This window comes from Mesoplodon densirostris, chromosome 8 (assembly GCF_025265405.1).
Source record: "Mesoplodon densirostris isolate mMesDen1 chromosome 8, mMesDen1 primary haplotype, whole genome shotgun sequence".
NCBI lineage: Eukaryota > Metazoa > Chordata > Mammalia > Artiodactyla > Ziphiidae > Mesoplodon > Mesoplodon densirostris.
Genome location: NC_082668.1, coordinates 34619767 through 34635836, shown reverse-complemented (window position 1 = coordinate 34635836; position 16070 = coordinate 34619767). Strand labels below are relative to the sequence as shown.

The 16070-nt window shown below is 45.0% G+C and overlaps 1 protein-coding gene across 1 annotated transcript in view; it reads left to right on the top strand.

The window, feature by feature from the left end:
- The window catches only part of KIAA2012 (KIAA2012 ortholog), a 120686-nt gene that overhangs the window by 82915 nt on the left and 21701 nt on the right, over positions 1-16070 (top strand). Inside the window, 1 exon segment of the mRNA XM_060106674.1 lies at positions 2240-2312. Within this exon segment, the coding sequence (XP_059962657.1) occupies positions 2240-2312 (73 nt within the window).

Here is a 16070-nt window from a genome sequence, read left to right as displayed (position 1 = left end):
GGACCGGGGCATGAACCCGTGTTGCCTGCATCGGCAGGTGGACTCTCAACCACTGCGCCACCAGGGAAGCCCTGACCATAATTTATTTAACACATCCCCCATTGATGGGGTATGTAGGTTGTTTCCAATCTGTTGCAACGAATGACCTTAGGTATAAGTCTTTTCACATGTGTGCTTGTATATGTAAAAAATTATAGTTTTTTGACACTTTTCTAAGCAACAGGCAGAATGTTGTTTTTTTTTTAAGACTTCGCAGCATGGTTTGTGGGATCATAGTTCCCTGACTAGGGATTGAACCCAGGTACCCGGCAGTGGAAGTGCAGAGCCCTAACCACTGGACCACCGGGGAATTCCCCAGACTTTCAAATTAAGACTACTGTATTTCTTTTTCTAACAGGAACTCATCAAAAGATTCTTCCCAAATCCCCAACTCTCTCTGCCTCCATCTCCCCATCTGTGAAATGAGAAGAATATTTCTTGTCCCTGAAGGCCCATAGCTGCATATTGTTAAGACTCAAGTTTTATTCTTCTGAGCTTTGAAATTCTTCCAAAAGAGGAAGCTTGTTTCTCCCTTTTAATCCAATTTCCTGTTAGACTAGAAGGATTTATAAACAGAATTTTTAAAAATTTATCTCTTTTCTAGTCTTCTAACTTTGCACTTTACTGGACTGAGGCAGGTTTTTCCTGCAATCATTTTTTTAAAACATTTCCATTTATTCAGAGATGATTTTTTTTTTTTTTTTTTTACTGCATCAGGCCAAATGTGCTTTGTCTCCAAAGAGATAAATGCAAAAGAAAGAAAATTACTTAGCTGCCTTAGGTTTTTTTACGTCAGAATATCTCATCAGCTGCAAACACTAAGCTAACAAGTGAGAAACACACGGGGTAAAAAGCCATCAAGCAAGAAGAGAATGTCAAACAAATTAGCAGATAACTGTGTCTTTCCAAAGCAGCTGGGGTATTTGATAATAAAGAGGAAAACTGTCAACTAAAGGGTGAGGAACTTTAGTCCCAGGAGAGGCTTCTAGGGTCCTCAGATTCCTTCTCCACAGCTGAAATGAAGCTGTGGATTAAGCAGAGATCCAGGTGACAAAGGCCAAGAGCTGGCCTCATCAAACGCTGAGGGCTTTACTTGAGTCACTGACTCTACCTGCCACGTTTCCTTGGCAACTGAAGAGCTGTTCTTCCAATCCTCTAGAGAAAACCCATGGTTCTCAATCCTGGCTGCATGACGGAATCACCCAAGAAGCCTTAAAAATGCCTCAGCTCCAGAAAGTCTGACTTTAACATTTGGGGTTAGGTCCTAGGAATCTTTTTTTTTTTTTTAAGCTTCACAAATAATTCTAAGATGCAGCCAGGGTTGAAGACCATCATTATAGAGATTTCTGGGTGCTGGGACTGCAAGCAGCTTGTGTGACTCAGAGAAAGAAGGAAGAGGGGATTCCATGTGATAAGAAACCTAATCTGGGGACTTCCCTGGTTGGCACAGTGGTTTAGAATCTGCCTGCCAATGCAGGGGACACAGGTTCGACCCCTGCTCTGGGAAGATCCCACATGCCATGGAGCAACTAAGCCCCTGCGCCACAACTACTGACCCCATGTGCCACAACTACTGAAGCCTGCACACAGCAACAAAGACCCACCGCAGCCAAAAGTAAATAAATAAATTTATTTTTTTAAAAAGAAAAAAAAAGGAACCTTATCCGTGGTAATCCTGGAAACCCTACAAAAGGCCAGTCTGATCCTTCTGCTGCCCTGCTTTAAACCCTCAGTGCCTTCCATTTGTTTTCAAGGTAAAGGCCAAAATCCTTAAACTACCCCCAAGGCCCTGAGGGTCTGAGTCCTCCCCACCCTTCCCACTTCACCCCATCTCTGCTCTGGTCACACTGAACCTCCTTCAAGTCCCTAGAGGTACCCTGTTGCCTTCTGCCAGTTGGCCTTTGCCTGTGACATTCTTTTTCCCACATATGCCAGGCATGGAGCACTGCTCTGATGGGTGGGACAAGCCTCCCACAGAGGAGGACAGATAAGGACAGTGCTCAAGGCCACTGCTAAGCCCACCTGGCTCTTCAGGGCCCTTTGCGCTGGCAGCAGAATTCTTGGACACAAGTTAAAACAGATAGACAAAGAAGAAGAGACAACTAAGAAAACTGGACCTGCTTTTACTAAAGGGCATGGACCCTAGGAGTGCTGGCACTTATTTTGTCTTATGTATTTATTGTTGTTGTTAACCTAACAGGAAAGTGGAGATGAACTGGACTATCATGAAGAACCTGGAGGACCCCTCAGAGAAAATCATCCAGAACCTCAAGGTAGAAACAGCTGGGTTGGGTTTTATAGTCTGATTGCAATAATTGTGGGATGAACTTCGCACTGTTCAGAGACGTTAATGAGGAATGACCCTTCCATTTCCTCTCAGGTCATGGGTTGGAAGTCAGAATACAGACTCTGATGTTCTCTTAATGTATCACAAGCCAGCTGATAATAACATGCTTTTATGTCCTTGGACTTACTGAAAGATTTATTTCCTGCCAGCAGCTGCAGATTGATAGAAGAGAATGGAGACTTTGGGGCATTACAAAAAAGATCCCACAGGCACCTCTACCTCTGGCTTCTCCTGCTTTCATAGGCTCTTGGATATGCAAGTGAGGGAGCTGAGGTTCTCTGCCTGGAGGGTTAACATTCCACAGAGGGGGGGACCAGCATCTTTAGAGACCCAGCCCGTGTCACCCACAGCTCTGGGTGGCCAGAGCTGCCTGAGTGTGACTTCCTCCAAAAATGATGCTGCATTTGATAATGATGATGATTCTTGGAAAGACAGGGCCCACAACTGGGCTTTTTGGCATAGTTCATAGTTTGATACCCTGAACTAGGCTCTAAGCTCTTCCCTGGGGGCACCTGGGCATGCTACAGGATGCTGCAGTTAGCTAGTCCCAGGTAGCAGAGCTGGTCTTTATCCCTATTGCTTCTTGCAGGAGTCGAAACAGATGTGTGAGAGATGTATTCTCAAGGAGTGGATGCAGGGCCTGCCAGCCAGTTGCGCTTGTCGTTTGCTGTACAAAGGCGTCCAGCAGAGGGAGCGAGAGGGGCTGAAATCCAGCCTGTGCTGCGCAGCCTGAGCCACGCACTCCAGCACTGGGTGCATCCACCCAAAGGAGGCTCCGTTCCCTACTTGGCCCTTCTACTGGAATGCCTTTCTCTAAGTCATATGAGGTGCTCTATATAGGCTAGCAGCAGCAGATCTGGGCAGCTGAGTAGAGAGCATGGGCTCTGGAATAGGACTACCTCTGCCTTCACATCCCCGCCTCAGTGTCCTCAACTGAGGTTGAAAACAGTACTGCCCTCATAACGTTGCATGAGGAATAAATGAAGTAATTCATGCACCACAGCCCTTTAGTGCATGTTAATCTCAGCTTGGCCATCACAATGAATAAGTATCTACCCTCTCATGGTCACGGTTTACCAGTCTGTGAAATGACACTATGATTCTTCCTATCTCATCTGGACCCCCATGGGGTGAGAGAGACCATAGAGCTCACTGGAGATAAATGTGCAAAGTCATGGATTGGGGATTTCACCCTAACCTGATCTTTTTCTGTTTATATCTTTTACTATTTCTTTCAGTTGACACTCCAAAAAAATTAATTTTTATACTCATTACAATTAATTTTTACACACATTTTAAAAGATTTCACTGTTTCTGGATATCAGACAGTAAAATATTATGGTAGCCTGATCCCTGTGTTCGGTCAAACTTTTAAGCAAGGTTTCTGCTGACATAGGTCTCTCGCCACCTCCATTTCCAAAGCTGAGTGACAATAGCCAGGGAAATGTGTTCCAGTCTTCAGATCTTCCATATCGTAAATCACATATCTAGATTGTGAACACCGAAGAGGCCCCAGGGTCTTGGCCAAGTGCAGTGGAGGTTTTAGGCAGCATAGAACACGGCCAAATCTAAGCAACGACGAAGTCAGTCAAAACAGATTTCCTGTCTCCTGACAGAGAGAGAGAGGCCCAGCTGAGTTCCATAAAGGTTATTCAGACAGTCTTTAACGCAGTGAAATATCACCACAGAAAATTAAAGAAGGCATTTGCCTGTCCCGAATGATAAATGCTAATGTTTAAAAAGAATTTCAAATCTTTGAAGGGAATAAAAGGCGGGAGTGCCAAGGAATTTTTTTTTTAACTATTTAAGGATCAGTTTTCCCTTCATAGATCTTACGACTAATTGTCAGGATTCTTTTCCTACTCTAAATTAAGTAGTGATCTATAAGATTAATTATAAGCAGTGAGCCGGGGCCACATCCAATGAGAAAAGCATGAGTCTTGGACTTGGTGAGAATAGAGCATGCAAGTTTTCACAAGACAGGTCAAATCAGCAACCTCCAAATCAGAGAGGGTTTGGGAAATTGCTCATTTTAAATACAAAACTTTTCTTTCTCCCTCTCTTTCCCACCCCCAAAGTCCAAGGAAAGAACATAATTTCCATTCTTGTTTCAGTTCTTGTTTATTTACTAGGCCAATGGTTCTCAGACTTCCGTGTGCCTCAGAACCACCTGGAAGGCTTATAAAAATAAAGATATCTGGGCCCTGCCTCCAGAGTTTCTGATTCACTAGATCTGGGCTGAGGTCATAGAATTTGCAATTTTATTAAGTTCCTCAGTGATTCTGAGACTAGTGGTCCAAGGACCACACTTCGAGAACCACTGCCCTGAGCATTGCTTCCAGAATTTAGTTCTCTGAATTTGGCAGTGACTCAATTTAATCTGTTCTTTTAAACGTAATGGGAGTAGGAGGATTGGAGGACACTGTTTAGGCAGCATCACAATGATCAAGAGCATCTATTATCAAGTCTGAGTCCCGGGGTTCAAATCCTGGTTCCACTACTTACTCACTGTGTGGCCTTGAGTAAGTTACCAAACTTCTCTGGGCAACTTTTTTCTACATCTGTAAAATGGAGATACTAATAGTATTTATCTTGTGGGGTGGTTGTGACATAAAGGAGTTAATACATGCAATGTGCTTATAAGAATGCCTGGCACACAGTAAGTGCTCACTAAAGGTTAGGTATTAGTCTGTTTCTCAAAAACCTTAATTTTAGTAGCCTTATCAGGAGAGACTTGTTCTAAGTTGATAACATGATGTAACATGATGCCTTATTTACTTTCCAAGTCGGTCTCAATTGCAGGGAGTGGAGGTGGGATTGCTTGCTCCTGGGGCACTGACTGAGTCCTCTGCGTAAGTCCTCCTCTTACTTAAGTCCAGGGGTGGGCAACAGACCCAATCTGAATGAGGTTATGTTGTGGTAGTGACGTAACCCCTTGGAATGTGGCAGAGCTTAAGATATTATCAATAGCTTTGAGAGATTTGGGGAGCCCTGCATGAGTGCAGAGGACGCCTAATGAGTAGCCTGAAACAATGGGGGGTGGGGGACAAAAGGCAAGTCTCACAGAAAACCTTAGAAACCAATGAGCCATCTCTATTCTACCAGGAAAAAAAGGGCTCCGGGCGTCATTGCTTTATTCAAGAGACAGACATGTAGTAGTTAGGACGTTGGTTCTAACAAAGACCAAAATAAAGTGACTGCAAACAAGACGGAAGTTTTACTTCTGTCTCGTGGAAGAGTCCAAGCTGGCAGGCAGGCGGTAGGACAGCTCCGCTCCACAGGGCTGTCCAGGGACCCAGGCTCTTTCTCTCTTATCATCTCTCTGCCACCCCCTTTGCTATCACCCTTGTCTGCATGGTCCAAGCTGGCTCAGCTTTTCCCCCACCCTGCAGGGCAGGAGAGGAAAAGGCACAGCTGACTTTTAAGGACCTAATTCTGGACTTACACCTCTTCCACCTCTGCTCATGTCCGCTGGCCTCTTACAAAAGTGAGGCTGGGGAGTAAAGTCTCTTGCTGGGTGTTCACGTGCCAAGCTAAAGCTTGAGGGGAGTGGACATTAGGTGGCAGTTAGCATCTCTGCCACGTGTGGGTAGATGGCTCTGTCTTGCAGATGCTACCACTTTCCTACCTCGTGGACTCAGAGTCACCATGGTGGGTCACTTCTCTGTTTGCTGCAGACACCATGCGTGTTTTAGGCGCCCCCTCTGTGACTTGCCTGAGCATCCCTGTTTCCTCCATCGGTCTTTACAGCGTCCAAGGGAGAGCTAAAAATTATAATGCATTTGTGAATTTGCCTGATCACTTTGAAAAGTGCAGAGACTCCTGTGAGGCTTCGGAGCTGTCATTTCCACTGACCCTAGTGGGAACTGCCTAAGGAACCAGACACCCTTCTTTGACAACAAGCCCCTTATGAGGAAGTGGCCAATACCAGCTGTTCTCCATTGCCCTCTCTATCACTTGACGACACTGCCGCTTCCCCCAGAGCACCGAAGCGTAATTCAATTTCACACATGCTTATTGGGCAACCACTAAGTACCACTTTATAGCCCATGTGTTATGTACGTTTCTTGAGGACAAGGACTGCGCCTTAGGTAGCCAGGCCTAGCAATGTTCCATAGATGAATGAATCCAATGAATGAGTATTCAAGAGGTTCAGAGATGACAAAACCAAGGTTCCTACCCTCAAGAGCTTGCAGTGAACACTCAGCTTTGGGCCTGGCACGTGCCCTGTGAAGAAACAGTGCCTGCAAGGCTTAGTAAGGTCCAAGTCCTCCAAAAGGGGTGCCCTCACAGACCCAGAGCCACCAGCCAGGACCTGCATCTCCACCAAAGACACAGAAGCAGCCAACAGGGGTCGTGAATGAATAACGCTGCTGGGGAAGGACGAGCAGGTGAGGAGGGTGCTGGCCCCATTGGCTTCTAGGTGAAGGGCCCACTAGCTGCCACGCCTTCATTAACCCGACAGGACTGGTCTCATCAGTGGCTAGTGCACTAAGTAGTTACATCATAGTAGAGCTAGAAGGTGAGACTCACTGGTCTAGACCCTTTCTAGCTAGAACCTGGGGGCTTGTTAGAAATGTAGAATCTGGGGTCTCACCCAGACCTACCTGTGCTTTAACAAGACCTTCAAGGGACTCATGTGTCCATTATTATTTGGGAAACCCTGGAATAGACTCACTGAGGACCCTGGGTTTCAGATTCGACAGATATCAGTTCAGTCACCAGCTCTGCCTTTGATTAGGCCCCTAGTCTAGGACACATAACTTCTCTGGGCTGTGGATTCCTTTTCCATAAACCATGGCAGTGGGTTGGATAATCTCTCAGTCCCCATCCCACCCTCATGCTCTTTGCATCTATGACTCACCGGGGTTGCACAGTGATAAGTGATAAGCAGCAGAGCCAGGACTGGGGCTGGGCCTCCTTCCCAAGCTCCTTCCACTACACCCGCTCCCAGGGAAAGCCAGCCACCATTTCAGTGTGTCGCACATAAAGCTCTGCCACCCCAGTCACCCTTGGGTGGGCCCTGACCAAGAAAGTCTGGAAAGAGACCAGCAGTCCCCATGCTGCACGGGGGCCCAGGCTCAGCCACAGTGGCCAGTGAGAGCCCAGCGGGTCAAGAATGAGAACACAGTCTTCACCACGGTCCTCCTGTAAGGGCATGAGGCCGCGAGAGACCTGCTGGCCTCTCTAGGCTTCCACTTCCTCATCAGAAAATAACAAAACTGATCTTCCAATCTCTTCGTCTCATTTCCTATGACTCAGTGACCTTGGGATTGTTTCTGTTAAGGGGAAGAGTGGAAGTCTCAGTGTTAGCGCTGAGACAGCTCCAGGGTTCAGACCCCAGGTTTGAGCCTTCTTAGGTCTTTAACCGCTCGCTGCATGAATGGAAATTGCCTTCACTTACTTAGGGACCATTTGCTGATCCCCTACTGAGTACCAGGCCCTCTGAGGTTGGATGAGACACACTCCTTATGAAGCTCCCACTCTAATAGAGCAGCCAGACCTGGGCAGGCATGGTTAGAACCATCTCTGTATTCAATGTGTTTAGTGCTCCCAGAGAACACAAGGACAACTGATCCAGACCAGCATGGGAGAGACGGGGGAAAGTCAGGGAGGGCTCCCTGGAGGAGGTGATGCTGGATATGATGGAAGGAGTTTAGTGAACCCAGAGTGCATTTGCAGTGAAGCCATTAAGACAGGGGTAGCAGTTCACACTCACTGTGTGCCAGGCATCAGGCTAAGCATTTTCTATAAATTGTTTCATTTAATTTTTATAACAATCCTGTAAAGAAGGAGCTCTTATTATCTCCATTTGCCAGATGAGAACACTGAGGCACAGTGAGGTTAAGGAACATGTCCTTGGCCACAGAGCTGGGCAGAGGCGAGGCTCCAGATCTGACTGACCTCCCAGACTCCATCTGTAGAGATCAAGTCTGGCTGTTAACAGTTACCAAAAGAAGCGTTTGCGGATGCTGGAGTGCTGGTAGGTAAAGGGCGAGAAAGCAAAAAGGTCAAGGGGAAATAAAGAAGAAATGCTTCACACACATATAAAGTGGAGAAATCGGAAATGAAGAGAACCTTCAGGCAGGTTTTTCAAAAAGAAAAAAAAAAAGTGTGGCAAATCGGGGGAGCGAGGAGAGGACGAAAGGTCCCAGCAGGCGGCGGCGGGGCGCGCCTTCCATCGTCTCCCGCCCCCCACCGGCGGCTCCAGGGGCTGGCGGCGCCCGCTCTCCCGCCAGTGCCCGCCCGGCGCCGCCGCTCCGCCAGCGCGAGGCCGTCTCCACCTGTCGCCTCTGACCTCCTTGCAAACGGAGCTCCTTGCAGCGAGCTCGGGACTCCAGGCTCGGCTTGCCCCAAAGGGTCGGCCCTCCGGGCCGCATCTGTTAGTCTTTTCTTCTCCTCTCTGCGGTAGCTTGTGATGTCGCTACCCGCTGGCACCTCCTGCGGATCCCAGGCCTGGGTGGAGACTCACAGAGCTAGACAGCCTCAAAATATGCCAAACAGGCCAACTTAGTCTCTAGGGAGAAGGTGGGAGGCAGGCAAACGGGAAACACCCTGAAGTGCCAGACAAACTATTTAAACTTTTAAATTTATAAAGCTTATCTTTTGGCTAGTTTTCCACACATCGTCACCTGGGTGGAGAAAAGGGAAGGAATTTTTGGCACTTACTCTGCAGAAAGACACTTTGCTAGGTACTTTCTTTTTTGTACTTTTATTTTATCCTCACCACAACCTTATGAGATAAAGTACATTATCCATATTTCACGGATGAGGCAAATGAGGCTCAGAGAGGTTAGGTAAATAGCCCAAGGTCACACAGCCAGTAAGTGAAGGAGCTGAGATATGAACCCAGGTTTCTATGATTCCAAGCCCTGGCTCTTTAAGAGTTGTAAAGCCATCCATGTGTTTCTGATTAGGAAATAGTTACAAGGTTGAAGAAATACCACAAAATAATGGCAGCATTTTTTGAAAGCCAGCATGAAACTTGGAGATTATTTAGAATCTCTAGAAGTTCTTTTATATTGTAGATAAAGGAAACTGAGGTCTAGAAGCCAGGAGAATTATGCAAAATCATGGCTAATTATTAAAACCAAGGTAACCCAAGTCTCTCTCAACTCAGTGTCTGTAGGTGTTTAGTTTAGTTCAATTTAGTTTGGTTTTGAAAGCGTTTCCTCAGGGGCAGTTCCTGACTCCAGGAATAAACAGCTCCAAACGGAGCAAGTGGGGACTTCCCTGGTGGTCCAGTGGTTAAGAATCCGCCTTCCAGGGGACACGGGTTCTATCCCTGGTCGGGGAACTAAGATCCCACATGCTAATGAGCAACTAAGCCCACTCACCACAACTACTGAGCATGCAAGCCACAACTAGAGAGCCTGAGTGCTGCAACTACTGAGCCTGCATGCCACAACTAGAGAGAAGCCTGCACACCACAATGAAGAGCCCGCAGGCCACAACGAAAGATCCCGCACGCCGCACCAAAGATCCCACAGGCCGCAACAAAGACCCAACGCAGTCAAAAATAAAATAAATAAATATTTTTTTTTAAAGGAGCAAGTATAATGACTGCCTAATCTGTGCCAAGAAGTGAAGCAGCCCGTGATGCAAAAATTTCTCTTAATGCTGGGGAGAAAATAGGGAGACAAGAAATATGTGCCCAGAAGTTGAGGCATTGCCATTACGTCAGAGTCCACAGCCTGGAAGGTGGCACTACTGCAAAGGGCCACCTCACAACAGGGGTTGGGGCTCCTCACTTCCTCTCTGCGTGAGGGCTGCACAGTCACCCTACACTGCCAGGCGCTGCTATCTGGAGCCCTGGTACTGGCTTCAGCATAGTCCGCTAGTTCTTATCAGCCTAGATCAGGGGTCCCCAACCCCCGGGCCACGGACCAGTAGCGGTCCGTGGCCTGTTAGGAACTGAGCGGCACAGCACGAGGTGAGCGGCAGGTGAGCGAGCGAAGCTTCATCTGTATTTACAGCCACTCCCCCTCGCTCGCATAACCGCCTGAGCTCCTCCTCCTGTCAGATCAGTGGCGGCATTAGATTCTCACAGCAGTGTGAACCCTACTGTGAACTGCGCATGTGAGGGATGTAGGTTGCGCGCTCCTTATGAGAATCTAATGCCTGATGATCTGAGGCGGAGCTGAGGCAGTGAAGCTAGCGCTGGGGAGTGGCTGCAAATACAGATTATCATTAGCAGAGAGGTTTGACTGCACAGTGACCATAATAAATCAATTGCTTGCAGACTCATATCAAAACCCTATCGGGGGCTTCCCTGGTGGCGCAGTGGTTGAGAGTCCGCCTGCCGATGCAGGGGACACGGGTTCGTGCCCCAGTCCGGGAAGATCCCACATGCCATGGAGCGGCTGGGCCCGTGAGCCATGGCCGCTGAGCCTGCGCGTCCGGAGCCTGTGCTCCGCGGCGGGAGAGGCCACAGCAGTGAGAGGCCCGCGTACCGCAAAAAAAAAAAAAAAACCCTATCAGTGAGTGGCAAGTGAAAACAAGCTCAGGGCTCCCACTGATTCTGCATTATGGTGAGTTGTATAATTAGTTCATTATATATTACAGTGTAATAATAATAGAAATAAAGTGCACAATAAATGTAATGTGCTTGAATCATCCCGAAACCATCCCTGCCCCCAATCCGTGGAAAAATTGTCTTCCACGAAACCGATCCCTGGTGCCAAAAAGGTTGGGGACCGCTGGCCTAGATGACCTACATCCTCTAGTATTACTCCTTTATTTCTCCTTCTGGAAAGTGTTTTCAAAGTTCTCCTCTATAGTGGGAAGTGACACATCCTTAAGACTGTTTCTGGCTCACTCCACTCAGCCCAGGATGGAAACCCCAGGAAAGACCCCAGAATCCCAGAATACAGCTGTTGCCCCTTGATCCTGAAAATTCTCTTCACCTTCCAGGAAGTAAAGCTCATTTCTAACTTGAGACCTAGATTCATCAAAACCAAAAAGCAGTTGAAACTAGAGACAAGAACAGCATAAGAAGAAAATTTATAGACCAATCTCACTTATGATCAAAGATGCAAAACTCCTAAATGAAATATTAGCCAATCAAATCATTATACACACACACACACACACACACACACACATACATATCTATATACCATGACTGAATACAGTTTACCGCAGAATTAAAAATGGTCTAACATTTGAAAATCTGTTTCTGTACTTAGGGTCATCTCAATACATGCAAAAGGAAAAATCAATTTATAAAATTCACCCATTCATGATTTAAAATTATCAAACTAGGAATAGAAGAGGACTTCCTGATTTTGATAAAGAGTACCTACCAAGGGGCTTCCCTGGTGGCGCAGTGGTTAAGGATCTGCCTGCCAATGCAGGGGACACGGGTTTGAGCCCTGGTCCGGGAAGATCCCACATGTCGCGGAGCAACGAAGCCCATGCACCACAACTACCGAGCCTGCGCTCTAGGGCCCGCGCCACAACTACTGAAGCCCCCGCGCCTAGAGCCTGTGCTGCACAGCAAGAGAAGCCACCACAATGAGAAGCCTGTGCAGCGCAACGAAGAGTAGCCCCTGCTCGCCGCAACTAGAGAAAGCCTGCGCACAGCCACGAAGACCTAACACAGCCAAAAATAAATAAATAAATAAATATTTTTTTAAAAGACTACCTACCGAAACCTGCAGTAAACATCACACTTTAATGGTAGAACTTCAGAAGCAGTCTCTTTAGAGGCAGGACTAGGATAAGGACGCCCTCTATCATTGCTTCTTATTCAACGTTGTACCAGTACAGTAGGGAAGGCAAAATAAAGGAAAAGGAAGAGGATAGAAAGGAGGAAATGACACTGTCATTATTCTCAGACAATAGTATTACCTGTGTGAAAAATCTGAGGGCTTCTATGGGCCCTCAACTTTGGCTATCCATTTCTTCAGGGTTTTTATGATTCTGAAGTTTTCGGAGTTTAGCCATTTGCTCCTCTAGCTTTTGGCAATGTTCGACCAGCTGGGCACAGAGTTTCTTCCATCGGCCCTCAATCTCTTCAAATTGTGACTGATATTTCCTGCTAATATTAGAGGGCGCTTTCCTTGACATCTCTTTCACAGTGGTGCTGAGATAGTTTAGGCCATTTTGTTGTTCTTGTAGAGAGCTTTGTAAAGCCTGTAACTCCCCGAGTCTCTGCTCCATGATCTCATATTCAGTGACAGTAACCAGAGAGTTTGGTTTCTGACTGCTGGATCCACATGAGGATGGTACTCATGGTCTCCTGATAGCGCATGGGTGGCAAAGTGTCCAAAATTGTCTGTAGCTCTTTCTCTCTGGCCTGCATATCAGCAAAGACTTGGTTAAAATGATTTGCAAAGGCCACAAAGTCTGCATCCAGGAACATTAGCCCTTGTCCTTTCCCTTCCAGGGCTATGCTTTGAATTTTTAATCGCTCAATTTGAGGCTGAAGAACTGACAGCCGGTTGACTTCATCCTTACAATTTTCTAACTGGCTTTTAATTGCTGTTGGCTCTGATGTGGTAGTGGGTTGGGTTTTCAACCAGTTTTCCGCAGTAGTTGTCATCTGTTCCAATTGTTGTAGAAGATTATAGAAAGTGATGATGTTGTTCTGATACTCCAGCTAGTTAAGTCTCTCGCTTAGCAACTGGCAGAACTCGATCCACCGGCTGTTCAGTTAAAAGACAAGCCATTAAAAGACAAACAAAAAAATTCAGCAAGATTACTAAATATACATCAATAACAAAAATCAATTGTGGAAAAAAATAGTATTTGCAAACATAAAGTACAATTTATAATGCAATTTAAAAATAATTCTTATTATGGAAAACCCCAAACATGCACAAGGGTGGACAGAACAGCACCTATGAGTTTCACGTACCCATCTCCTGGCCAATGTTGTTCACCTATATCCCCAATTCCTTCCTGCCTTCTATGTATTTTGAAACAAATTCCAGGCTCATATCATTTTACCCATATACACTTGAGTATATATCTTTAAAAGACAAGAAAAGACTCTTGACATAACTGTAATACCACGATTGTACCTAAAAATTAGAACAATTCTTTAATATAATTGAATATCCAATCAGTTTTTTCAACATTCTAATTGTCTCAAAATTATTGTAATTGTTTTAGAGTCTGTTTGCAATCGGTTGATATGGCTTTTTTTTTTTTTAATTTATTTTTGGCTGTGTTGGGTATTCGTTACTCTGCCCGGGCTTTCTCTCGTTGCGGCGAGCAGGGGCTACTCTTCATTGCGGTGTGTGGGCTTCTCATTGCGACGGGCTCTAAGAGTGCAGGCTCAGTAGTCATGACGCACGGGCTTAGTTGCTCCGCGGCATGTGGGATCTTCCCAGGCCAGGGCTCAAACCGGTGTCCCCTGCATTGGCAGGCGGATTCTTAACCACTGCGCCACCAGGGTAGTCCCAACATATGGCTTTTAAGGGTCCTTTAATTTATCGAGTCTTCTCATTTCTATTTTCTTTCCCCTCACTTAGTTTATTTTTAGGAAACTGGGTGACTTTTACTGTAGAGTTTCCCACAATCTAGATTTCGCTGATTGAATCTTCAAGGTATAGTTTAACATGTTTCTCTGTCTTCTGTATTTTCTGTAAGTTAGAACTTGGATCTAGAGACTTGAGCAGATTCAGGATTGGCTTTCACAAGACCACTTCATGGAGGGCACTGTGTTCTTCCATCAGGAGTAGTAATGTTTGCCCGTCTCTTCACGATGCCACCAGCTACAGATCCATTCATTCATTAAAGGTTATGAATTACTTGGGAAACTCCTACCAAAAAAAATTTTTTTTCTCTTCTACTATTTAGTTATCTAGTGGTACATATTATATAGGAAGGCAGAATAAATGTAATTTTAAAACATATATATATCAATAAATTTTAAAAGCAATAAATCAATAAATCTAAAAAGATGTTAGACGTTCATGAAGAAATTATAAAATCTTATTAAATTAACTAAAAGTAGGCTTGAATAAATATAACATTCTATATAGTGCTATATATAATGTTCAAAGATTTGAAGGTGACAGTTCTCCCTAAATTAATCTATAAATTCAATGCAACTCTATTTTTTAAAATCCCCAGTAGGGTCTTTGGTGGAACATGATAAGTTGATCGCAAAATGCATAAAGAAGTGTCCAAAATAGCCAATACAATTTTTTTTTAAAGTGTGGGGTCCCCACCAATGAATGGGTCTCCCTGGAGTAGTTAGTTAGTTAGTTGTTTATTTATTTATTTATTTATTTTGGCTGCACCGGGTCTTAGTTGCAGCATGTGGACTTCTCAGTTGCGGCATGCAAACTCCTAATTTCAGCCTGCATGTGGGATCTAGTTCCCCGACCAGGGATAGAACCCAGGACCCCTGCATTGGGGGGCCACCCACTGGACCACCAGGGAAGTCCTGCCAATAAAATTTTGAAGAAAAACAAAGAGGAAGAGTTTACCCAGCCGCATATCAAAAATTACTTTAAGGCTATGATATTGACTTAGGGACAGACAGAAGGGAGAATCCAGAAATAAATGCACCCATATACAGAAATGAAATGTGACAAAAGTGGTATTAGAAAACAGTGGGGAGAGAATGAGCTATTATTCCCTACATAATTTTCAGATAACTGGTTATCCAATTTTTAAATCCTTACCTCACAAAATAACGGATGTATTCAGGATATAAATGTGAAAAAGCAAAATTCTTAATCTTTTAGAAGAAAATATACAAGAATATCTTTATGAATTTGAGAAAGGGAAAATTTTCTTACCCATGATTCAAAACACAAACCATAAAGAAAATTATTGACAAACCCAACTATATTAGAATTAAAGTTTCTGATATGTTAAACAGAGTTAAAAGACAAATACAGATTAGAAGACAACATCTGTAGTGCATATAACCAACAAAGTATTAGTACCCCAAATGCACCAAAAACTGCTACAAATAGAGAAGGCAAAAGACAATCAACCCCGGGCTTCCCTGGTGGTGCAGTGGTTGGGAGTCTGCCTGCCCATGCAGGGGACATGGGTTCGAGCCCTAGTCGGGGAAGATTCCACATGACACGAAGCAACTAAACCCATGTGCCACAACTACTGAGCCTGTGCTCAGAAGCCCGCAAGCCACAACTACTGAGCCCGCGTGCCACAACTACTGAAGCCCACACACCTAGAGCCTGTGCTCCACAACAAGAGAAGCCACTGCAATGAGAAGCCCATGCACCGCAACGAAGAGTAGCCCCCGCTCGCCGCAGCTAGAGAAAGCCCACGTGCAGCAACGAAGACCCAACACAGACAAAAATTAATTAATTAATTAATTAATTAATTTTTTAAAAAGACAATCAACCCAAATGAAAAATGGGTGAAAGATACTAATAGGTAATTAACAGAAGAGGAAACCTAAATAAATGACCATTTATTTCTTAGTCAAACTTGCTAATCAGGAAAATTCAAATTAAAAGAAAAAGATATTTCATATATACAAGATTAGCAAAAAATTTTGTCTGTACACACTCATTATTATGAGGATATGGAGTTTTAGAAACTCAGAGCAATTTGGAAATACCCAATAAATTGAAGATGCCTATACCCTGCAACTGAACAAGTCCATTCCCAGGTATACCTTAGAGAAACTCTTTCATGTATGAACAGTGACTCACGCAAGAAGGTTCATTGCAGCATTGTTTGTAATCACAAA